General features: G+C 36.0%; 2 protein-coding genes across 6 annotated transcripts; one reads left to right on the plus strand and one right to left on the minus strand.

The window, feature by feature from the left end:
• Nucleotides 1–1952: 1952 nt before the first annotated feature.
• On the minus strand, nt 1953–25913 carry LOC137250836 (uncharacterized). 2 transcript variants are annotated; one of them, XM_067784412.1, is made up of 7 exons: nt 25474–25913; nt 24185–25413; nt 23044–23234; nt 9207–9380; nt 8905–9130; nt 3674–3854; nt 1953–3603 (listed from the first exon to the last, which is right to left on the minus strand). In XM_067784412.1, exons 1-2 carry the CDS (start codon nt 25825–25827, stop codon nt 24520–24522), a joined length of 1248 nt encoding a protein of 415 aa, XP_067640513.1. In that variant the 5' UTR covers nt 25828–25913; the 3' UTR covers nt 1953–3603; nt 3674–3854; nt 8905–9130; nt 9207–9380; nt 23044–23234; nt 24185–24519. The 2 variants fall into 2 exon arrangements, with proteins under 2 accessions (XP_067640513.1, XP_067640512.1); XM_067784411.1 differs by having other exon boundaries at nt 8905–9134.
• Nucleotides 11313–23713, plus strand: Vps50 (vacuolar protein sorting 50). 4 transcript variants are annotated; one of them, XM_067784408.1, is made up of 13 exons: nt 11313–11438; nt 11501–11782; nt 14211–14528; nt 14613–14801; nt 14861–14947; nt 15153–15734; nt 15837–16198; nt 16362–16527; nt 16603–16713; nt 16788–17111; nt 20580–20692; nt 20760–20995; nt 23191–23713. In XM_067784408.1, the coding sequence occupies exons 1-13, from the start codon at nt 11358–11360 to the stop codon at nt 23238–23240; spliced, it is 2901 nt and encodes a 966-aa protein (XP_067640509.1). In that variant the 5' UTR covers nt 11313–11357; the 3' UTR covers nt 23241–23713. The 4 variants fall into 4 exon arrangements, with proteins under 4 accessions (XP_067640509.1, XP_067640507.1, XP_067640510.1 ...); XM_067784406.1 differs by having other exon boundaries at nt 20760–23713; XM_067784409.1 differs by lacking the exon at nt 11501–11782 and having other exon boundaries at nt 11339–11438; nt 20760–23713.
• Nucleotides 25914–26422: the final 509 nt, after the last annotated feature.

Below are 26422 nucleotides of genomic sequence, written 5' to 3' on the forward strand. Positions count from 1 at the left end.
CTTTTGCTTACGCTCTCATATTTTCGCTCTCACGAGGGATTTATCTTCTAGTTGTTGCTGGCAACAATCACAGATAAATCCCTCGCGCCAGCTGAAGCGGGTGCCAGAACAAAAAATGTCCCAGCCAAAACGAAAAACGTGCTAAAAATTTTGGTAAACTTTAGTTTGACCTACAACTGTAGAACAGTGTTCAAAAATTATGGGAAAAAGGATAAAAATACTTGTTTTAGTGTAAATATTATTAGTTCGAAGGCGGAGGGTAAATATTATTTCCCATTCAAATGTCGTCACAAAAACAAGTTCTGTAAATATCAAGTCCCGATGCAACCAGTCCATTTTGATCACAGAACCTGGAACGTCAGACATGTAGGATAGGCCCTACCATTGAATGATGTTAACTATTATATCATAGGTCGGATTTACTGAAATTCCAAAAGAATATATGGTTTTCACTGTGAGTTAAATGCGTTACAAATTTTGACCAATTACTTTAATCAAAATGTAAATTTTACTTAGATTTGTTTATATTTGACTCCAACTAGTAGTATTATTGTAAAATGAGTTTAAAGAAATGAATATTTTACGACTATCATTTTTTTAAATTATTGAAACTATAATCGCCGAAATGTATGTCAAAAATCCCAATTTTCAGATCTATTAATTTTTGTTAGGAGTGGCATCATTGATAAATGTTATAAAAAATGTGCATTTTGACAGCGCTCTCTCGAAACAAAGAGATGCAAATCCCCCTACAAGACAGGTACCCGTTCCCTAATCGATTACTTAATCGTCACCAATAACTTGTTCACCAATTATCGTCTTACTGCTGAATTCTGTAATTCGGATTATCTCAAGTCTCTAAACATAGTGTACAAGTACAAGTGTGTTGACTTATCTGTCAAGCATTCTGACAGGCACTCGCTGGATTCGGAATGACAGCGAATTCAAAATGGATACCATTACCGAATGCTCCGAATGATTGAAAAATTGAAAAAGTCCATACGATTGGTAGTCAAAAATGTTGTCGTTGAGACTAAAAATGCGACTCTAGACCTGAGATTTCCATCAGGTGAGCGAGGCTGTTTGTAGTTTTGACGTTTATCGCTTAGTGAACACACTTGGTATAGGTACACTATGTCTCTAAATTTGAGATTTTCCTCTAGAGACAATTTTTGTGACTTGAGATTATTTCGGTATTCAGTAAACGAAAGTCACAAAAACAATTCACCATATCAACGAAGTTCACCAAAATGACAATTTACTCATACATTGAACAAATAATATAGCATGGCATTTTGTCAACATAACGTTGGGTGGTATTATGGCTGAGCTTGCTGAGACGCCGTTCACAATTTTTATAGAAAATTCCAAAGTGTGTAGGTTCGAATCTCAGCGGCGCCACATAGAGTTCGATGTTTTTTTAAGTATTTTTTGTTTTTTTAATTTTTTCTATGCTTATTTTAATTTGAGGAATAAAGAAAATATATTTAAAGCGTTTTTCGCAAATAATTTTCATACTTTTTCTGAAATTTTCACTTTTGTGACCTGCCCCGGCCCAGCTCACAAATTAGTGATTGCGTTTATGAGGCTGGAGACGCGAGACAGCTTACAGAATGGCAAGTTGTCTCAAAAGTGATTTTCACCCCAAATAGTCTCTAATAGTGACTAGAGACGGCTTACTGAATTCAGCTGTTAATGACTTTTACATTGCTGTCGTGAAAAAGGTAACGCATGCGCTCTCTCAAAATAGCGTACGTGTGACTCGCTTTCTCGCTCTTACCTATTGTGTTTTCGACATTCCTTCTCGCTCGATGTTATTTACTTCATCAGTTATGTTTTCGTTATCGCTAACCAAAACATATGCCACAACAACAACACGGGTAACTGGCCTATCGGTTACCCGTATCGGTTACCTTCTGTCAAGTCGCTTTTTCTATGAATGAAACGCGTCCTTTATGTTCAGATAATATTTAATTATAAATTATTCATATATACAATGTTTTTTTACAATTTAAATTATTGCCTTATTACTCTAGCGAACTTTACATATGTGAATTTTTATATTTATAAACTATATAAATACATTAACGTCTATTCATAGTCGTGCCCTTTCCGAAACCTTGTTTTGAAGTTCTTATTTTTCCTGCGCTGGTAGTGTTGCTCATCAGTTTGCAGTCATATTAGTTTGGTAGGTATAGTAACATCAGACGTAGGGAAATTAGGAAGCATGTCAGGAGTATCACCAGAATCCAAAGAAGCATGGTGATTCATTTCGTCACCTCCGTTTTCTTCCATATCCGTATTCATTCCATACTAGTCATTATAAATAGCTTGTAGATGCCACATAGGTGTAACCATACCCTCAAGATATTTCCGTTCAAATCTTGTGGTGTACACGTAAACTTGTATTTGTTCTAAATTATTCACCACATTCAAAGATGTATTAAGTGTTTGCGTAAATACCATTGTGATTACAATATGGACAAACATTCAATTCTAAACTTTTCGTTGTTACATCAATTGTTTCAGCGTGTTGTACACGTAAATGAAAATTCATACTTGAATGTATTTTCGTCTTCCAATCGCATAATTTACATTTTAAATAATGACTATTAGGCATATGAGAAATCTCATAGTCCAATAATTTGTTGAAGCTTGGTGTAGCTGCTTGAATATCACAAAATTTACATTTTGCACCACGTTCGTTATATTTAAATTGTAAATGTTCTGGTTTCTCTACACGATGCATAAAGTTTAGATGCTTTTTCCAACAATGTGCTGAATTTAATTGAAATACATACATTGGGCATTGTCTCATGATAAATTTTCCATAAATATACTGAGCCTTTTTATGTAGGCTCTTTTCTTAACATCTAATTCTGGTCGTACCGGATATGACAGTTTTGCTTCAGGTTATAATCCACACTCATACTATTTTCAGATTCTGTTTCATAATTTTCATCATTTTCAACATTGGACTTTGCATCAACATCATTATCATCATCGTCATTTTTTGATAACTCTGTTTTAAGCTTCATATTTATCAAAGGTTCATCTTCCTTTGTATTAGAATTAGAAACATTGTCATCTTCGGTTAAGTTTTTATCAAGTTTAGCTTTTTTCCTAGGTTTAAATTCTTTACTATCCGTACGGGAATTAATACCATCATCAACATTTTTCGTGGTCTGTTTGAGTTTTTAAATTTGCCAATGGTTCGCCTTTATCAGTATTAGAATCAGAATGGCCTTGGCCATCTTCACCGTTTTGCAAAGTAGGCGACACATGTTGGTGTTGATGTTTGCGCATATTGCGGATATGTTGGTGGTTCACTAGTCATTTATTGTTTAGAAGTTTCAACTTGGTGCGTTTGTTGTTGTTGCTGGCTGATGATGTGGTGTTAACGTTTGTTGTACAATTTATTCGGGTGATTGCACATATTGTTGGTGTGTTATAGTGCTGGAAAACCATCCGATATTGAAAGTCCTTGATTAGTGTAATCCCCACGTAGTGAACTACTCCTGTGACCGCGTCCGCGGTAACTATTATATCTGAAGGCGCTTAAGTTACAGGCATAGCTGACATCGCTTATATAACAGGTTGACTCTAAAGTAAAAACCAAAACAAAATATTAGAATCAGTGTTTATGAATAACATATTTAAAATAAGCTCTTACAACAACGTGATCGGTGGCTACATCCCCGTGAAAGTAGTGTGGTGTTCCTCCTTGTATAAACGTAGATACTGGATGTGCTCAACCGTGCAGTTTTCTTCTAATTTGAGCAAATGTATGTTCTTACAGCCACAGCTGGAATATTTGGGATATTTCTATCCTCACATCGTCAAAATCAAATTACCTAGAATGAAAAAGAAACTCATATCAGTAAGAATATATTAAAAGTTTTTAATATAAGCCGAAAAGTGTTCCATAAATAGGGCTCCACACATAGCTCTTTTCCAAAGGCACAAGAGAAATTTCAGATAACTAGAATCAGGACCTGGTAAAGTAACTTCAAAGGCGATTTAGTCGCCACTACTTCGTATGCGCATTTCTCTACGCTCCCTTTCGGCATGCATCATCAATTTCGTCATTACTATAAAGGTCATCTTGCTCACAGCAATGCAACAATCTATTTGTCCGCAAATTCGTGGAACTAAATTCCTAATGGAAGGTTCCTCTCCAAAAACTCTGTTTACAGACAGTCTTTCGCCGTGAAAACGAGGGCAGTGAAATATTACATGTTCTGCGCTTTCCAATTCGGACGGACAGCTTGGACAGAAAGGATCCTCCTCTATCCCACGCTTATGTAGATATTCCTTCAAGCCACCGTGCCCGCTCAATATCTGTGTGAGATGGTAATTTAGTTTGCCGTGTTTTCGCTCGTACCATACCGCTATATTCCGGACTAGCATGAAGGTTCAGCGCTCTTTTCTCGAATCTTCCCGCCGTTCTTGCCACCTAACTATTGTTCGTGACCTTGCGCTTTTCTTAGCATCTTCAGATGGTCGGCTGAATCCAATGCCATACAGATCGGCCATTTCACCTGAGAGTAGATCTACTGGGATTTTCCTGGATAAAACATGGATCGCGTCGTCGGAACAGCACATGCTATTCGTATAGCAGTAATGCGGTAGGCTGCTAGTATATCTTTTTGGTGGACCATTTTAGATCTGTGCCATACTGGTGCTGCATATAATATTATAGAGCTTGTTACGTTGGATAATCGCTGACGGGTAGCTTCGCTTGGGCCGCCGATGTTGGGCATTATTCGCGTTAGGGTTCCACTAACTCTAGAAACTTTGTCCCCCACCGCCCTGAAGTTCTCCCTAAAAGTTAGTTTTGAGTCAATGATTACTCCTAGATATTTCAAGGAGGGCTTTGAATTTATTTGAAAATCTCCTATGGTTAGGACCAACTCATCCACAGTCCGCTTTGAGCTCATCAGAACCACTTCTGTCTTATTGCTAGCCATCTCCAGCCCCGTGTTCGTCAACCATTCCGTTATTCTTCCCATAGCGTCATTACATAATGCTTGGAGCAGATCAAGTTTCTTGGCCACTGCTACTACGACAATATCATCTGCATAGCCGACAATTTCCGTGCCTTCGGGAAGGTCGATTTGTAGCACCCCGCCATACACCGCATTCCAAAGAGTTGGACCTAGAACAGATCCCTATCTAATCTATCTATCTATCAAATTATTCGGAGCAGGTACGGAACTTGTCTTGGGAAACCCAAAGTGCACTCACGCTTCTCATGGCTCCAGCGGGTTAGCGGCTTCCTAGAACTTAAGCCACTTGCTGCTTCTAGATCTGACATCTGTCAGCTGGAGTCTTAGCCCGGCAAGCGCAGGGCACGAGCACAGAATGAAATCGATCGTTTCCTCCTCCAACTCGCACTTCCTACATCTGCTATCACTGACCAAGCCTAATTTAAAGGCATGTGACGCCAGAAGGCAGTGTCCAGTAAGAATACCCGTCATGAGTCTAGTCTACAGATTAATGATAATAAAAATATAAGAATCAGTGTTTATGAATAACATATTTTAATTAATCTCTTACAACAACCTGATCGGTGGCTACATCGCCATGTAGGTAGTGTGGTGTTCCACCTTGTATAAACGTAGGTACTGTATGTGCTCAACCGTGCAAATTGACATTAGCAGTAACATTATTTACATAAACATAGCTTGGTATTTGTGCAGGCCTCAATATAGCATACATTGGTCCAGTTCGGTGTGCACCAGCCACTGGTACAAACACTTTTGAATGCATAGCTTTCATATAGGATGGATGTCCAGCAGTACTCCGGTTGTGCCAATATGTAATGGGCTGCTCCGTCTCTTGGTACGGCTGTATAGGTATAGGCGGGTGCAATGTATTACTAGGCTCAAGATCGGAAGGTACATAGATGGCTCGAAGACGCCAGAGGGGATTGGAGCCAGAGTTTTCGGACCCAGAACCAAAATATCAGTAACTCTAAAAGCACATCCGAGCATTTTCGAGCGGAAGTATTCGCCATAAGTTAGTGCGCTAAGCTGAACCTTCAGCGCTGATACCCCAATGAAACAATTGCCATACTCAGTCAGGCAGTCAGGTTCCACTAAAGGCACTTGCGGCGTTCGAAATAAAGTCAGCACTTGTCCTTCAATGCGTAGAAAAGCTGAATCAATTAGGAGCACACAACGTAGTACTGTTGGCCTGGGTCCTAGGCCACAGGGGAGTGGAGGGCAATGAGCAGGCGGACTCCATGTTTAATTTGTTGCGTCTCTCCCACAAATTATCAACCCCCCAGCAGATCCTTGCAGCGGGTCTGCGCCATACTCTCCTCTTCCGGGAAGGTATCGACCCCAATCCGGGTCCTTCTCCTGACCCCAGTACTGAGAAATGGGTTTGCTGCGTTTGCCGGAAAAGAATCTTTTTAGGACGGTCATATATATAAGGGCCTGAAATATTTCAATGAACTTCCTAATCACATAAAAAGTAGTAATAACTTCAATACTTTTAAAAAAAGTTTATTGGAGCATTGTAAAACCCTTCCAATAAGATAGTTTTTTTTTTCTTTTATTTTTTTTACATGATATACCGATACTGGAGCGCGAAAAGGGAATGGTAATAATGGTAGCAGCAAAATACAATGCATCCGGCCCTAAGGAAAAGAAAATCGGTCGCCACCTGTAACTCCAGACAGTTCCAACAACATTTCGCTGAAATTCGGTATTTCCAGCTGGTATTTACTGTTGCTGATCGGAATCATTCGCATTCCGATAGCATAAATATAACAATAAAATTATATAATGTGTAACAAAAATAACGAAAATAAGGCCAAATAAAAGTTGGAGCAAGGGGGATTGGAAACACGTCCTTTTCAACCTCCCATTATATGTTGAGCTGTGCTAATCGGAATCTTCATGCATTCCGACAGCGTCTTTACTAAACAAAGTTGAGGGGTGATTGGATACACGTTATTTTCAATTTCCAACATCCAAAGACATGTTTAGCTGCATTGATCGGAGACTAATACATTCCGAAAGCTTAAAATACACATATAATTGAAAAATATAAGTTCCAAGCTGGGAGCACTGGAGGATTGGAAACGCGTCCTTTCCAACCTTCCTTTAATGAGTGGCTCCCAGACTCGTCCCTCTGTCACGCTAGTAAATATGCTGATCGGAATCACATGGCATTCCAACAGCATATTCAATAGAAATAAGTGATTATAACAATGAACTGTACTTAGTAGTTTAAGTTTTGGGCCTAAACAGCCGTAATAATAAATAAATTAAATTAAAAAAATAAATACTCTTGTCAGTGTTTCACGTGCAAGGGATGGTTGCATCGGACAGGTTGCTCTGGGCTAGATTCCAAAATCCAGCGTCCTCGTAACTTTTATAAATCTTTTGTGGCTCTTGTTGTTCACGGCCTCATTACATTATGAGGAAATACGGCACCTGAGAACACAGCCGTATGAAGCTAAAAAACACAAGCATGTCTTCAGTGAACTCCACAAACAGGCGTCGGACCTCTATGCCGGTGATTCCTGTACTCAAAGAACAAAACTAGCAGAGGAGGAACGCACTCTCCCTAGGGAAACGAGAGTAGTCACTCTAGATCAACTTCGAGCTGGATAACGTAACAGGTTAAACTCTTACCTATCCAGAATCAACCCCGACATACAAAACATTGTCCTGCTTGTAATGTGTCCCCACATGTCACCAACCATCTCTTTAACTGTATTGTGCAACCAACGCCTCTAACACTCCTCTCATTATGGCCCTCCCCTGTTGAAACATAAAGTTTCTTTGGACTCCCGTTAGAGGACATTGATGACAATTTGTGATCGGTCGCACCTATTGGATGGGGCGAAGCACTGCTACTACAGCACCTGCATGATCCATCGATCCCGAGCCGTTCCTGCCAGTTGGCCCACAGGGGCATTTATTAGCAGAAGGGAGGGAAAAGAGAGAACACTGGCGCAATATGCCAGGCCTGAGTCAATCTAAGTTACTGTTAGGGGGTTACAGCACAACTCGATATAGGGCATTAATAGGCCTCTCAAAAAGATAACCTAAGAACCCCAACGGCTATTCTTACAAGACACTGTAGACTGAACAGTCACATGCAAAAGCTGGGTATAGTATCGAACAACACATACCGATTTTGTGATGGATCACAATGGTGGCCCATATCCTTCTAGATTGCGGCGCAATTTCAAGACGTAGGGCTAAGTTTATGGGCTCACCATGGCCAGAGCATTCCCACATTTAATCCCTCAAGCAAAGAACACTGCTGGGGTTCATCAAGGAAGTCGGCTAGGATGAAGTGTGAAGGAGTTGTGCAAGTCACTGTGCAATCCTCAATAAATGATCTATCTATCTACGTTCCGGTAACAAGCACCATTGTGGTACTAGCCCCACCATCGCGGGAACTATTGATATGACTACATTAAACCTTCTAGGGATTGAATCTTAATAATGCCGGCAATGCGAAAGTCTGCTAAAATGCACCATTCTCCATGGAATGCTCGATATATAACTTTCCACGTTTTGAAACAGTGATGAAAAGAGCAAAATTTACAATAATTTTAACTGGCTGTGGGTAGTAAGGTGTTGATGTCCTCTCTTAACGCAATGTAATGGCAACTGCGATGCAGGGAAAATGACAAAAATCTTGCAAATCTACTGATAATAATTAATTTTTCCTCCCCTTCTATGCAGTTCTATGCATACATACATATGTATTTTTCGCTCCAAATGCTAATTAAAAAAATTAATTGGTTTTCACATGAACTTCGAACTCTGTCGTATTTGCATTCTTCAGTTGATTATCAACAAAAGCATGACAAATTATCACTAAAAAATTCATACATGTTGCTTATATATTTAATATGGGAGCCAATTTACTTACCCTTTCTGGTGCGATGATTCCTGGACAATCGGGCCTGACTAGACGCGATTTTTTTGCCTTAAGAGAGCGTGCTTAACGCGAACCCTATCATGTTATGGCACAACTTTGGTGATACAAAAAATCAAAGACATTTCTGCTTCTAATGCTTCTAGGATAGCAGCAGCAGCTCCCGGTGGCACCACATAAATAACAGTTGCATGCCGATCAGTTGCCTTTTTTGCTCCGGCTACCTATTCAATTTTAATTCACATTACATTATCTACTATTGCAATTTTTAATCACTACAAATCAATATAAATTACCGAAGCAAATACTGGCAAACCAAGATGCGTAGTTCCACCCTTTTTTAGGGAAATACATCCAACCAGTTTGGTACCGTATTCCAAAGCATGTTGCTTGTAAAGTACCTTGTTTTTGTAGATTTCCTCTGATTTTGGCATATTCTGAGCTGAATCGCAACCCGGCGGAGATGCTATCTATTAGAATAATATAACATTTTTTTTATTATTTAAAAATGCACATACGTATGAATGAAAATCAGAAAGTAAATAATGTTGTTGTTGTTGTAGCGATAAGTACACTCCCCGTTATCGACTTTGTTGGTCCTTTGCCGGATGCAGATCGGGTACGTTCCGGGAACCATTAAGGTACTAGCCCGACCATATCGGGAGCGATTTAGTTGACATAAAACCTTGTAGGCCATCCCGTCGATTCTATACAACTTAATAGAACGTGGAATCAAAAGGCGCGTCTCGAACACCGTTTTTATTATTATTTGATATTTTTAAAGGTAATAGTCTAGTTGAGGGGTCGACTGCTAATACACTACCAAAAATATCGAGAGAGGTGTCAAACGACGCGTCTTGATATCAGTATTATTAATCCGAAGGCGGAAAATAAAAATTTTAACGCGTTCAAAAGATATTAACAAAAAACCGAAAAAAGACCCGCGGGTACCTCCGAAACCGGGGGTCGGATCCATAGAATTTTTGCGCAGAACACCTTTCTGCGTTGGCGGCCTTCGGCCGCGATTATAAAAAATAACCCTGGGCTACGCCATGCCAAGTCCGGGTGTGTGGTATAACCGTGGCTACCGCCACGGTGATGCACAAATTTTTTTGTGGGTACTAACACAACAACAACCACATGGAAATCGCCAACTTCAACTGCAAATATCTCCGGACAGAGATAAAATTTTTCTTTTCCGCCTTCGGATTATTGTTCTCGAGATTAATACGCGTCTTTTGACACCTCACTCGATATTTTTGGTAGCGTATTAGCAGTCGACCCCTCAACTAGACTATTACCAAGATGGTCTCTGCAGCAATATTCTTAATTTCCGTCACATGTCACAACTCAAATTAACTTAATGTTATTTTGGGCGAAGGTCGCCAACGCAAAAAGGTGTTCTCTGCAACCATGGCGGAACGATACAAGGTGGCAGCATGGGACAGCTGATTATGAACTTTTTTTATTTGATTTGATACATCAACTTCCGGTGCAGTACGATTTGTTCATCGAATTTACAAAAACAAAGCACAAGGAACTTTTATTTATGTTTGTAGGTATGTCACCATGCTGCCACCTTGTATCGTTCCGCCATGTCTGCAACAAAATTTTTAATTTCCGTCACATGTCACAACTAAAAGCACAAGATATTTTTCGTTGTAAACAATTTATATTTTTTTGCGTTTCAATGTTTTCCGGAATAATTAATGAACTGTCATTTCGATGACAGCATGAAACGTCGATGGGTTAGTGGAGAGCGAAAAAAGCTTTGAATGTGTGGGTGAACTGGTTACCTCCGTCTTGTAGGGCCATTCATCTATGGTGCCAGAACAAAAAAAATGCCAGCCAAAACGAAAAACGTGCCTAAAATTTTGGTAAACTTTAGTTTGACCTACAACTGTAGAATAGCGTTCAAAAATTATGGGAAAAAGGATAAAAATACTTGTTTTAGTGTAAGTATTATTAGTTCGAAGGCGGAGGGTAAATATTATTTCCCATTCAAAAGCTATCACTAAAAATAGGTTTTGTAAATATGAACTCCCGATGCAACCAATCCATTTTGATCACAGAACCTGAAACGCCAGACATGTAGGATAAGCCCTATCCATTAAAAAATGTTAACTATTATATCATACGTCCGATTTACTGAAATTTCAAAAGAATATATGGTTTTTACTGCGAGTTAAATGCGTTAGATTTGTTTATATTTACCTCTAACTAGTCGTATTGTTGTAAAATGACTTTAAGGAAATAAATATTTTACGACTATCATTTTATTGAATGATTGAAACTATAATCGCCGAAATGTATGTCAAAAAAAATCCCCATTTTCAGATCTTTTCATTTTTGTTTGGAGTGGCATCATTGATAAATGTTATAAAAAATGTGCATTTTGACAGCGCTCTCTCGAAACAAAGAGTTGCAAATCCATTCATCATTGATAAATGTTTCGTTTCATGTCATCAGTGCCAAAAGCGAAAATGGATGAATTTAAAACAAAATTTATGGATCTGCTGCAGAAACAGGTAATTAAAATTAAGTAAAATTGCTCTTTTGTTAATTATAATACGGAGCTTTCTAACTGCAGACCAATAGGCAAATGAAAATTCCAGCAATGGGATTTTCCGATTATTTTATTCAAAGTGTTACAGCGGAGCCCACAGATGCGTCTGTAAGTAAATTGAAAACAGGAACTGATGCTTGTAGAATACCTGTTACAGGCGAAGGTGAAAATGACAGTTCTTGTGTTGGTGACGCTGCTTCCTACTCACAAAAGCCAGATCAGGAAATACTGGAGAGCATAGAGGAAATCTATTTCAAACCCGAAAGAGGAGGGGAGTGTGATGTACATGGTCAATATGAGCTACGGGTTAGTAAATTTATCAGCACGTAAACTTTTAAAAACAGATTCAAGACAAACATTTCGCATCCGAATGATGTGTGATAATGACGTAGCCGATAAAGAATTTACACACATTCGCATACACAATCAGCCCAATTCTAAACGAAAATTCCGTGCGAGTTTTTTCCCTTCTCCCACTCCTCGTATTCTAAATAAAAATTCCTTGTAAGTTTTTTCACTTCTCCCTTTCCTCCTATTCTGAACAATGTTCGAAAAAGAGGAAACCAGTTATGGGAGAAAAGTAGGTATTCAGCCCAATTCTAAACGAAAATTCCGTGCGAGTTTTCTCCCTTCTCCCATTCCTCGTATTCTAAATAAAAATTCCTTGTGAGTTTTTTCACTTCTCCCTTTCCTCCTATTCTGAACAATGTTCGAAAAAGCGGAAACCGGTTATGGGAGAAAAGTAGGTATTCAGCCCAATTCTAAACGAAAATTCCGTGCGAGTTTTCTCCCTTCTCCCATTCCTCGTATTCTAAATAAAAATTCCTTGTGAGTTTTTTCACTTCTCCCTTTCCTCCTATTCTGAACAATGTTCGAAAAAGCGGAAACCGGTTATGGGAGAAAAGTAGGTATTATGAATGTGAAGGAGAGGGAGATTTCTCTGCCATTTCATAGGAGTTTTTTCACTTGTTAAATTAAAGGGAATGCATCAAAATAGTTAAAGGAAATTGGTTATGTTAAGAAAGAACACTTATTTGTACAAATTTGTGCTAAAAGATGTATTTATATTCTACCACAATATACTCACTTCTAATACAACCACAATATTCTTTATTTTAAGTTGAAAAGTATATCATAAGCAACGGTAGAGCTCTTGGTATACAAATTTGATGCAGCCATCCAGAAATTGCGCAAGGATTTTTTAATAAGGCTTAAATAGATTTTGGCATATGATGAAGGACGAATTCAACTCAACTTGGCCGCCAGAAAATTGCTTTGCTGAATGAAAGCAGGCAACTCCGGCAGATTTGTGTTATGCGGCCGTCTTCTTCTTATGTTCCGCTGTTGATGTTGCTGTGGGACCAATTCATTACTAATTTCAGTGAATACCACATGAAATGCAGTAAATACTGTGCAATGTTTATATTTTATTTCTTAATTTCCAACAAATTTGCAACAATAATTAAACTTTTCAATTTTTTAAACAAAATAAGAAATGTGCAACGAAATTTCAATTGACAAAACAGCTGACTTCGAAAATTCGAAATTCCTATTCCCCAATTATTGTTCTCACTAGGAGAACAGAATTGAAGGAATTTTTCCGCGGGAATAAAAAAGTCCGCGAGAACAAAATTCCGCGAGAATATTTAGAATTGGTCTGATTATGAATGTGAGGGAGAGGGAGATTTCTTTGCCATTTCATAGGAGTTTTTTCACTAGTTAAATTAAAGGGAATGCATCAAAATAAATAAATAAAAATAAAAAAGGAAATTCGTTCTTTTAAGAAAGAACACTTATTTGTACAAATTTGTGCTAAGATATGTATTTACATTCTACCACAATTTTCTCACTGTTAATACAACAACAACAACCACTATTCTTTATTTTAAGTCGAAAAGTATATCATAATCAACGGAAGAGCTCTTTGTATATTTGATGCAGCCATCTAGAAATTGCGCAAGGATTTTTTAGGAAGGCTTAAGTAGATTTTGGCATATGGCGAAAGGCGAACTCAACTCGACGTGGCCGCCAGAAAATTACTTTGCAGAATAAAAGCAGGCAACTCCGGCGGATTTGTGTTATCCCGCCGTCTTCAGTGAATACCACATGAAATGCAATAATGTGCATTGTTTATACCTTATTTCTTAATTTCAAACAAATTCGCAACAATAATTAAACTTTTCAATTATTTAAACAAAATAAGAAATGCGCAATGAAATTTCAAATGACAAAACAGCTGACTTCGAAAATTCGAAATTCCTATTCCCCAATTTTTCTTCTCCCTAGGCGAAAAGGATTGGAGGAATTTTTCCGGGGGAATAAAAAAATCCGCGAGAATATTTAGAATTGGTCTGAATGTATACAAATGGGTTGTCTTGCGTTTGGTGGGATAAAGCAAAACTAGTTTATTGCTATTTACTGTTTTTTTTTGGTAACGTTTTACAAGACGGTGCAACACCTAACCGCCGCCAACGCAGAAAGGTGTTCTATGCAAAAAAACTTTGGATCGGTCCCCATATTTCGGACCCTTTCGGGGTCATTTTACGGTTTTTTGCGAATAACTTTCGACAGAAATAAAATGTTTGATGCGCTCGGATTCTTAAAACGGAGGTCGATACGCGTCTTTTGATACCACCTTTGATAATTTTTGATAAAAATTAGGTGGTGTACCGTCTTGTAAAACGTTACCTTTTTTTTAATTAATGTGTCTTTTGCTTCTTTTACTTTTTTGTAGAAAGTACTTAATTATGGAGTAAATTTACAACTAATAGATGATACAATTGCACAATTACGCACACAACATAAATTACTATCGAAAAAAGTGCTACAAAACATATTAGAACAAAGAAGTGCATGCAACGAAGAGTTCATGGCCATTAATGACATACAAAAAGAATTGGAGGAATCTTTATGGACATGCCGAAAAGCGCGATCCTATTTAAGTTATGCCAAAGTTAATTTAACCACAACAAACTTAGAGATATTAGCGTCTTATCGAAAACGTGAAATACTCAAAAACCTTCTGGATACATTGCATGCTATTAAAAAGTTGGTAAGCAATTTCTTCAATAAATTCTTTTTTTGTGACGCGCTTATGTTCTTGTAAGCATGTACATTTTGTCGTACGCCATTGCAGAAATACACTGATGTTGAAGTGCAAAAATTTCTGTCGGATTACAACTACTCAGGAGCTATTGGCTTACTACTTAAATGCAAAGATTCTGCTGCTGAATATATGCAATATAATTGCGTACAATCATTAAATCAGAAATTACAGGAAACACTTTTGTTAACCGAGTTTCAGTTGGACACTGTGCTTAATGAGGTGATGTTAAATTTGTACTTTTTAAAAAGTAATTTGATTTTGAACTTAAATTTTTACAGATGATTCTCAATTTCGATATGCGAAAATATGTAAAATTACAGGAAGCTTACAAATTGTTAAATAAATCACTTATTGCTATGGATCAGGTATGATACAATCTTCAAGTCTTAATATTTTTTCGTAATCTTTTGACTAGCGTCGTAAAGACCAAATTGAATTTAATAATTCCAATGTAAAAAGTGCACGGTGCACATAGAAAAATGACTTCGTACATCCGCAGGTCGCACCATTTCATTTTTATAAAGAAATCTACACCTAACTAATTAATTTTTTATTCTGCATATCTTTTAGCTGCATATCAACTTCATTTCCGCCATACACTCCTCGGTAAACTCGGTATTGCGCGCTTACAATGATCCGAATATTGAAGAAAATATGAAGTTACTTTATGAACAGTTCTGTGAACACGTGACTGCGGATAAATATATTTCATGCTTGATTAGTTTATGTAAAACATTTTGGACTATATTGGCATCCTATTACCAAATAGTTGTCTGGCATCAAAACTATAAGCTCTATCCACTCGACATGGAAGAATCACCTGATATTTATATACAAGAAAAATTGAAGAAAGGTCAATCGCGCATTTGGAATGATATTCTTACGAAAATTTGCATTTTCTTGCAAAGCACCAAGCTCAAAACACTGCAATACGATCAATTTATTCAAGTTTTATCCGTAGTGCAGCGTTTAAAGAAAGTTGGTATGGAATTTTGCGGGGAGCAATCAGAAAAACTAATTGAAACAATGCAAATGCAAAGTCAAGAGTTCTTCCAACGGTATCACATTGCATGTCTGGAAGAGATTTGCCTCTTTCTTGACAATGAGTCGTGGACAATGGTTGACTCGTTTGTGAATATACTTCAACTGCCGGTAGGATTTAAAAAAAAAAAAAAAATTATATTAAGGAAAAATATTTCACTCAAGCAAGTTTACTCCTTCTAACATGTGATCTTATACTTTATTTTCTGTTAGGAATTTCGTTCTGTACGTATTACGTTAAGACGACATAAATCGCCACCTGTTGCCCCGGTACTCGTCTCAGCATCAACATTATCAGCAGCTGCAGCAAATAATTCACCCACAAGCAATAACAATTGTGATGAGTTAGTATCGGTGCATTCACAAGATGGTGGTAGCTCCATATACGGTTCCTATGGTTACTTCTTGCGTTTCTCCGAAAAAAGTTCACCCTTCGATGGTGGTTTGGATGTGGCGATGCTTGAAGAAGACATACTCTCTGGTATTGTAGATGAGGCTTCCTGCTATTTCTCCGAAGAAAGTGATGACGAACATAAAAGTATGCAAATCAAATACGATGATGACGGTCTTCAAGGGTAAGTTTGTATATGCATTTTTAAGCTTGTTAATCCGCCACTTTTAATGGAAGTTACCACATTACTTTTGAAACAAAATGTTTAAAATTTTTTTTTTACTTTGCTAATAAGAGTCATATTTGTAACGGCCTCTAATAAATCGCAAATTGTTTTCTTTGCACAGCCAAGTTATTGTTAACAACACTACCCTCAATGTATTTCGTTGTATCGGACGTTACTTGCAAATGTGCAAATTGTTGCATTGTATTTCACCGAAAATTGTTGCAAGTATGCTCGAATTAATGGATTTTTATGGTTATGCCGTACATGAAATTTTTGGTAAAGATGCTGTAAGTTTGTTATTGTTGTTGTAAAACTTATGTACTACTAAATTAAAACTAACATCATACATTTTGCAATTGTAGCCAATAACAATGGAAAAGTTCTACAACGCACGTCTAGAACAAAAACTTCAAACCGTACAACAGAAAATTGTATCAAATATAAAAATGTGGCCTCTAAACTTTTCATCACTTGTACGAATTATTATTATTATACTAAAATAACATTTGTATCAATATAAAATTACGTTTTGTAAATTTTATTATAGATCAATAACGAGCTTGCGAATCCCGATACGCTGTATGGACTATCACAACGTATAGTCGCTGTCGAAAGTGGTCACTGTATGACGCAACAATTCCAAACACTACACAATTACCTTATACATTTGTTACCGCCGCAAGAGCGTCCTATGCTAACAGATTATTTTAGTTATATTGAATTTATAGCAGATATTGCACGTCCAGTTTATACCTGTGTTACTTCACGCGTAATCGATTTGCAAACCATACTTGCTATGATAAGTAAAGTCAAATGGGATGTAAATCATGTTAGCTTTCAACATAATAATTACATTGACTTGATGAATAGAGTGAGTAGTTTGAGATGAATTAATTTCACAGAGCAACACTATTTTAGGAGGGGGAACGATTCTAAGTATGTATGTATATGGGGTATTCTATCCCATTTCGATCAATTTTGAACCCCACCCCTTTAGAATTGGCTGAAAGTTTTTCTTCTTTTTCTAGCTTACGAAAGACGTTTTTCAGAATTTTTTCAAATTTTTTCATCCAACTCATAAAAAGTTATGAATTTTTAAAAAAACACCGTTTTTTTTTTTCAAAATGCTATAACTTTTTCAAAAATTGACCGTTTGGGATCTTTTTTTTTTAAATTTGTTTTTAAATGTACTTTTCGGAAAAAATACAAACAAATTTTTAAAGTTTTTTTTTTAATTTTTCAGTTTTTCGAGATTTTTCGAATTTCGCCATTTTTTTTTCTCATAAAAAACTTCAATCAATTCTGCAATCATCCCCACTAATCCCGGAGTGGGCCGATTTTTTTTATATTTTTTTTTTATTTAATTGAAAAAAAAATTTTCAAAAATTAAATTTTTTATCAATTTTATTTATATAACAAAAAAATGTAAGAAAATAATTTTTAAGTATTCTTTTCTTTATATATTATGGTAATTTGTTACATTATTTTTAGAAAACTTGCATGTTTACTGTGTCAGTCATTAATCCTGGTTATTTTAATCGTAGATTACCATAATATATAAAGAAAAGAATACTTAAAAATCATTTTCTTACATTTTTTGATAAAAAAATTTTGATTGATAAAAAAAATTTTATTTTTGAAATTTTTTTCAATTAAATAAAAAAAAATATAAAAAAAATCGGCCCACTCCGGGATTAGTGGGGATGATTGCAGAATTGATTGAAGTTTTTTATGAGAAAAAAAAAAATGGCGAAATTCGAAAAATCTCGAAAAACTGGAAAATTTAAAAAAAACTAAAAATTTTTTTGTATTTTTTCCGAAAAGTACATTTAAAGACAAATTAAAAAAAAAAAAAGATCCCAAACGGTCAATTTTTGAAAAAGTTATAGCATTTTGAAAACAAAAACGGCGTTTTTTTTAAATTCATAACTTTTTTTGAATTGGATGAAAAAATTCTGAAAAACGTCTTTCGTAAGCTAGAAAAAGAAGAAAAACTTTTTTTCATTTTTCATTTATTTATTACGACTCGAAGAGCCTAGCTTATACAATTGAAAAAAAAAATAATTATTGCATTAATTAACAATAGGTACAGTAGTTTAACAATAGGTACATCAGTTTAAATAGATATATGTATATATATATATATATAAACGAGGAAATTTGTAATTTTAGAATTAGATATATAAATTAGGAATACGTATCACAAACCAGCTCAGATCTTAGTATTTATTTTATCCTCATAGATTTGACGTAAGTGTATAACCTTTTTTTAAACAAGTTATTATCACTATTTTTTATGTATTCAGGTAGTTCATTGAAGCATTTTAACCCTTTTTAAAAAAGACTATTCTGTTCAGATTCTGTTTTATAATTAGGTAATTTGAAATCATTTCTTTGTCTCCTATTTCTTCCATGGACATCATAATTTTTGCTTCACTGGATGAGCGTAAACTAAGTATCATATCTTTTATTGGGGTATCATAACGTTTGTTTAAGATGAATCGCATAGCTTTATTCTGCATTTTTTGCAATTTATCGATTTGCGAATCTTTCATAACAAATAAAATTGTAGAGCAATATAAAAAGTAAGGTTCAACAACGGATCGATATACTTTAGTTTTATAGTAAGTACTTAGGTTTTTGCAGGTTCTTTGCATAAACCATATTTTAGTTGCTATTTTATTTGTTATATAAGCGACATGGGCGTTGAATTTTAATTTACAATCTATTACGATACCAAGGTATTTAATAGAATCTACGTTTTCAATTTCTGAATTATTTATTTTGAGATTACCAATATCGGAAACATTCTTTCTAGTTATTAACATGTATTTAGTTTTTTCGATATTAAGTTTAAGTTTGTTAGCGCATAACCAAATATAAAGGGCATTTAAGTCGCTTTGTAATTTATTTCTTAAATCATTTTCATTTCTACCACTTATCCAAATTAAAATTTTACATGAATATGACACTTGTGAATCGCCCAATGGAAAATATATTTTACATCTTTCTTTAATAAAACCTGCAATATTTCACACCGATATGATTTTTGGGGTCTTTCAAGTTAAGATCAAGCAAAAATAGCATAATCAAAAAAGATATAGCCAAAAAATTTACCTAAGAATACAAAAACCTTCAAGTTTTACTATACTCGACTAGGCCTTTCATCATACTTTGAAATAATGCCGCCCACAGACAATGACCCCGAATATAAATCGTTTATTTGTAAAAACTCACATGTCCACCTTTGACCGAAAATAACATTTTGGTATCAATACATGCCTATTTGTTACTGAACTTCACATATCCACGTTAAGCCTGTACGACTTTAAGCCCAAGAGACATCTGACAAGCAGGTCCTCAGTGAACTCAACAAACAGGCGTCCACCTCTATGCCAGGAATTGCCCGGTGAATCCTGTACTCAAAGAACAATACCCAAAACTTGCGGAAGAGGAAAGCACACTCCCTAGGGAAACGCAAGTCACTCTAGCTCAACTCTTGTCTATCCAGAATCAACCCCGACATACAAAATGTATGCCCTGCTTGCAATGTGTCCCCACATAAACCCAGCGACGATCTCTTCATTATGGTCCACCCCTGTTGAAACAGCAAGTTTCCTTGGACTCCTGTTAGAGGATATTGATGACAATTTGTGATCGGTCGCACCTATTGTTTGGGGCGAAGCGCTGCTACAACAACAACATATCGGACGATAAGGTTCCCCAACGTTTCCGTGGACTCCCGTTGAAGGACTTTGATGACGTCCTCCAGCGGGTTAGGGGGGGTCAGAATATACCCGCGGTAGGTATGCCTGTCGTAAGAGGCGACTAAAATACCAGATTCAAGGGGCTGTGTAGCGCAACCCTGCAGGTTGCCAGCACAACATATAGCTTCTCCAAACCCAATTGTCAACCTCACCTATCCGCGGCGAATCCTGTTTCACTAACAGACGAGGCTCTGGCGACCCTAAGCTTCTTATGGAACTTGGGGTTGGGGAGGGAGGGGATGGCCTGAAGGTTTAATGTGGCCACATAAATCGTTCCCGAGATGGTCGGGCCAGCACCTTAATGGTGCTGTGGTACCGGAGCGTACCGGATCTGTATCCGGCAAAGGACCATCACATCGATAACACTCCCCAAAGCCTTCGGGGAGCAACCTTATCGCTACAACAACAACTTTGATGACGCTTTGTGGCTGGTCGCACCCATTGAATAGGGCGAAGTACTGTTAATGTAACAACAGCCTTTTTAATAAAAAAACGATTCAATTGTTCCACAATGATATAAATTAGTAATGCCACAAAATGATGTTAAAATACTTTTTTCTTATTTCATACAGAATATACAAAGTTTTGCAATGCGTTTGGAAGATATAGCAAAGGAAATAAATGTGCCTGCCGAATACGTATGGAGTTCTATGGTTCATGTGGCGACACATTTGTTGGTAGAAGGGTAGGATCTCGAAAAATTCTTGCTCATTGTATATATTTATTAAGAAATTTTCGTTGTTTTTTTACAGTTTCTCGAACGTAAAAAAATGCTCTGCCGGTGGTCGCGCTCTAATGCAACTAGATTTCACAAATTTCATGTCTATACTCGAATTAATTTCAAACCAAAAATTTCCTGAACATCGCGCATATGTTGATGGTTTTATCAAAGCATATTATTATTCAAATGAGCAATTTGAAGAATGGATTGATATGCAACGTAATCTGGAACAGTATTCTTCAAAGCAACTTACAAACCTTATACAATGTGTGTGTGTTAGTGATAAACGCACTAAACAAAAATTATTGCAATTAATAGGCAATGCTAGCAATATTAATCTCAATTTAAGTACAAGTAGCACATAGTTGCAATTACAAGAACAACAGCATCAGACATGAATCTTTCAAGAGTCTTCAAATAGCACAAACATCACGAATGCATTTGTTTTGTATTCTTTTCTTGAATGTTTGTTACATTATAGTTCTTTAGTTGTCTTACCTATAATCTGCAAATTGGTGAAAGTTAAGATAAATTCTTTTTGAGATGATTCTTCTGTCAATAAGCGGGGAATAATTTATGAAATGAGTACATAAATCTGTAGCAGAGCTCAGCGACTACTTCCGGAAGGGAAAAGTCCATTATACAATCTCGAAAACATTCCATACTTTTGTTTAGGATATACATATTAAGTGGCTATTTATGCGGAATATATTTTTTTTATCGTTCAGAATGAAGTAAAATGGGTAAAAATATTAAAACGAATAATTGAAAAAAAAAAAAACAATAATAATTTCGAAACTTGTACACCTTTTCCAGTTTAAGTTCAGAAATTTACAATTCAAGTTCAGAAAATTGTAATTCAAGTTCAGATTTTCCAATTCAAGTTCAGAAAACTACAATTCAAGTTCAGAAAATTACAATTCAAGTTCAGAATTTTCATTGTAAATTCAGAAAATTACAATTCAAGTTCAGAAAATTGCAATTCAAGTTCAGAAAATTAAAGTTCGAATTCAGAAATTTATAAGTAGGGTGTTAATTTTCAAAAGTTATTTTAATTAATTTATTTTATACTTATATGTTACTTGCGGCGTTGACCACATTGCCAAAATTGTGGCTTGGGTATAGTGTACCCCAAGTTTTCTTCGAGGTGTGAACATCCCGAACCTTGAAATCAAATGGAAGATAATTCTTTCCAACAAGTGCATGATGACGCTACGGCTAAGAAAGTACTTCAGTCGAAACAGCAGTTTGGAAGCAGTTAAAGGGACAGAGTTGCGAAGGTGGAGGAAGACTTGACCTCTCATGGTGCTCCCAATCGCCGTCAGTTACCGTGAAACGAGGAAAGCTGGCATGATTTGTTACGAAACTGCCAAAATCGCTATTAAGTGCCCAGTCGAAACAGCAGTTTGGAAGCAGTGGAAGGGAGAGTTGCGAAGGTGGAGGAAGACTTGACCTCTCATGGTGCTCCCAATCGCCGTCAGTTACCGCGAAACAGGGAAAGCTGGCATGATTTGTTACGAAACTGCCAAAATCGCAATTAAGTTCCAATTCATGATTAATGATGATGATGGCGGATAAGTTGAGATATTTTGACATATGGCGCCAAGATCTATGCAGACAGTACCTATATGTTACTTCCGGGAGTGTGGACGCTCCGTTGACTGTTTAAGTGGTCATATCTTCGTCATCAGTGCTGTCATACTCAGTGCAGATCAAGGGTTGTGACGGTAAGAATATAGCTGGATGGCATTGCAATTGCTTCTTATGAGCGAGAGTTTTTATCTTCGCTATCTCGCAAAATTGATTTAAACGAGTTAAGATGTCCAATGCTTCCTTAACACATAGATACATACATACATTTATTTCGATTGCATGAAAAAAAAAAACCGACAAATTTTCTGAACTTAAATTGAAAATTCTGAACTTGAATTGCAATTTTCTGAATTTAAATTGGAAATTTCTGAACTTGAATTGGAAATTTCTGAATTTAAATTGGAATTTCAGAACTTGAATTGTAATTTTCTGAATTTGAATTGTAAATTTCTGAATTTAAATTGGAATTTCTGAACTTGAATTGTAATTTTCTGAACTTGAATTGAAAATGCTGAAATTGAATTTTAAATTTCTGAACTTGAATTGTACATATCTGAATTTAAATTGGAAATTATGTACTTGAATTGTAAATTTCTGAATTTAAATTGGAAATTCTGAACTTGAATTGTAATTTTCTGAACTTAAACTGGAAAAGGTGTACATATTCCTAATACTAAATGTTACCCCTATTTTTTATGTAACACCATACAATTTTTACCTACCACTATTATAATGCTACTGAGCTCGGCATCATTTCCTGGATTTAAACAATATTTCGCTTGAATCTATATTATTTATTATTCGTAAAACGATCTCTCATTCACCATTACTCAAATGTACTTCTCTCTGTCTCTCTCTTTTCATTATAGTTTATATCAACTGTAAGAATCTTATGACTCGAATCTCCAAAGTTCTGTAAAAGAAGAAAAACTCTTTTAAAATAATTTGTTTATACGAGTATGTATTTATATATTGTTAAAAAAGTAAATATTATTTATCTTATACAAAAATATTGCTATTTAATGTACCTTATTAGTTTGTTACTTATTTTATTCGTTTTACCACAATGTAGTTTTTATTTATATTTTAATTTATTTATGAAGCCGAATGGACAAAATATTTTGCTATACAGTAACAAATTCAAGCAATTCATAACAATTTGCAAAAATATAGTCGGTCTGTGTATTCATGCTAGGCCAAAATATGTAAAACCCGATGCATTGCTCATTACCATTATATAAATCAATATTAATGTGACTTAAAGTATGCATACACATTTGTTAGTATAATATGTAAAGTTGTATGAAAAATCTTGATCAACGGCGCGAGCCCCATAAACAATATATTTTAGTTTTAAATAAAGGATTAAGCAGTATAAATTACAAAAAAAAATATATGTGACTCTCCGCGAGAAAAGGCGCTCAACCGGAATGCCGTTAATTTTACACGGCGATCAGGTATAGTAGTGGTTTGCATGATTGCCGGTATAAGGCACAATTACTATCCACATTGACTGCTCATAAATCAAAAATAAAGATATCGATCTCCAGTTTTGACAACTTCTAGAACAAACTAACAACATTTGTAATATTTCTTTAAAAAAGAATATGATTTTTTTCGAGTTAGAGGTCTTTTTTCGCGTAACGTCATATATAACTTGGCTTGATATTGTATCTCTGAGGAGATTAAAGCCGATTTTCCCTGCCACATCACAAAAAAAAGTACTTTAAAATTTTTCCTACAAATTTCTGCGACAGTTTCTAAATGTTTTATGCATGCGTAGAATGATATTTCGTTAGGTGACAAAATAAATTAAATTTGATTCGAAATTCGTTAGAAATGTTTTCATAAATTAATTAATACCTTGCTTGGCGCCTTTGCTGAATCCGGTACTGCAGGTGTCGTAAAGGGTAAAGCCGTGAACTCGATACCCTAAACATGCGGTGTTTTTTGTGGTTGCAGTTTAGTTAAGAACTGCTTCTAATGAAATAAATGTTATTAAAACGCAACCACAAAATATTTTAACATTTATGTATATTTTTGGTCCATTAATTTTTATATTCTATTTTTGGGTTGATGAGATATTTAGTTTTATTTCATATTTTTGATTCATGTACAATTCAAGTTATCCTTCTTATTTGACGTCTAGAAAGTGTCTTAAAACTACACTTAACGTCATCAAAACTGTAAATCCTCAGCTAAGGAATTATAGCAGCTATTAGTGCATCTCTTTTTGATCTACCTTCTTTATCTGTCTCATCCCCTACTTGTTTGTTAGTTGCATTATCTTTCATTTTGGCCCAACTAAATTGCTTATCCTGCATTTTTCTTTCCAAGTAATCATCTTCCATTTCAACACATAAATTATGTACCACGCATATAGTATCCACAATTTTTCGAACTTCGTGTAAATTTCGTGCCTCCACTGCATATAAAGCATTAAAACGTTTTGCCATTGTATCCAATACCTGCTGAGCAAAAATAACTGCCGATTGTAATGCATCATTGAATGCTTGGGCTCTCCCATCGCTTGGTGCTCCTATCGGCCGCATTAAGTAGGGTTTGAGTGGAAAGGTTTCATCGCCAATAAGATAGCTCCCCACGGGCAATGTTTGCACGTTTAACGATAATGTTTTACCGATGGGTGATGCATCAAAAGAATAATCACTTGTCAAAGCCAAAAAGCAATCAATCACCTTTTGATCCGCATCACATATTATTTGCAAAATAACTTGTCGCTCTTCATTTTCATTTTCCAGGAAAACAGCCAATTGTTTTGTTGCTAAAACACCAAATAGTAGATGAAATTTTTTTAATTGTTGATGAGCTTGGAAGCTTTGCAGTGTATACGCTTGTTTTTCTGGTGTACTTGGCCATTGTATTAAGGATTCATATTGTGTGGATATACGACGCCAAAAGAAGCGTATCATTTTTTGACAAATTTCTTTGGTGATATTAAATTTGCGTCCAATATCTTGGAAATGTTCGTCGGTAGACAGTTTCCATAGTGCGAGCGAGAACATGGACTGCGGTGTAGCCGTTGAAGGAGCATGTTCATCGGGCAAATAATGGCGTAGACGTTTGAAAATACGCTGTGAAACATCGTATACAAATGAATTCAATTAATATATTCGAAATTTACTTATGCATACCAAAAATGTTATTTTGCGCATATGCAAATATCCTTCAAATATATTGGTGTCAAATTTGTTGATCAGATTTATTTCGACTGGGTTCTGGCGCTTGGTGGCGTCTTGCAGACTTGAAATCGAATTACCCACATCTCCATATATATGATTTTTCACTTCAGGAAAGTTTTTGAATCCTTCCGTCTTCCGACGTCTTTGGTTCAAAAAGAATTGAAATGCTTCATCCTCAGAATCGCTGGATAGCAGAGGAAAATCATCAATCGGATATTTTTTTGGATTGTCTTTCGATTTGTCATCATCTATTAGCACATCTTTTACTATAATTGCTGCTATATTTGACAGCAAAATACTTTCCATTTTTCAATATAACTGGGAACCGAGGACAATGGATACACAAACAAGTGATATCAAGGCGAATCTATTCGCCTTGAGTGATATCCTGCCGCCAGATAAATACTTTGACATACTTTGTCCATTGTGAATGAAACTAAAGCGGCAGTTACCCACCGACGTGTGCCGTACGTACGGACGTTTGTCGTACGAAACACGTTTGACCGAACCCTCAAGCCCGTAGAAATCAATGTGTGCGTCTGTGTACATGTACATAACATATTTGTGTGTGTATTGTTTACAGTAAAGCACTGTTGCCATTGACCAGTTTGCATGCATGCTTATGCAAACATCAACTTTTGGAATTACAATTTTTCATGGTGCAAATGGCAGAAACAAATACTGAATAAGAATGCCTAGTTCATTTATTTGTAACCTCCAATTTTCTATAATAATTTTAGGATATTTCAACAAAATTTTAAACAATCATTAGGCGTTTTTGTATAATAACTGCAATTGGTCCAAACAAAGCACACAAAATATTTAATAGGCAACTCTGTCTTTTGAGAGAGCGATCAGCTGACACGTTCTTACGGAAAAAATCAAAATTGTTTTGATTTCT

This window comes from Eurosta solidaginis, chromosome 4 (genome assembly GCF_040869045.1).
Source record: "Eurosta solidaginis isolate ZX-2024a chromosome 4, ASM4086904v1, whole genome shotgun sequence".
NCBI lineage: Eukaryota > Metazoa > Arthropoda > Insecta > Diptera > Tephritidae > Eurosta > Eurosta solidaginis.

Excerpts from the sequence above, each read along its gene's own strand:
- Vps50 (XM_067784406.1), top strand. The coding sequence starts at position 11,358 with ATGTTTCGTTTCATGTCATCAGTGCCAAAAGCGAAAATGGATGAATTT. Across the intron at positions 11,783-14,210 it reads ATGGTCAATATGAGCTACGG|AAAGTACTTAATTATGGAGT; the intron begins GTTAGTAAATTT and ends ACTTTTTTGTAG. Across the intron at positions 14,529-14,612 it reads TGCATGCTATTAAAAAGTTG|AAATACACTGATGTTGAAGT; the intron begins GTAAGCAATTTC and ends ACGCCATTGCAG.
- LOC137250836 (XM_067784412.1), bottom strand. The coding sequence starts at position 25,827 with ATGGAAAGTATTTTGCTGTCAAATATAGCAGCAATTATAGTAAAAGAT. Across the intron at positions 25,414-25,473 it reads TGCGCAAAATAACATTTTTG|CGTATTTTCAAACGTCTACG; the intron begins GTATGCATAAGT and ends GATGTTTCACAG.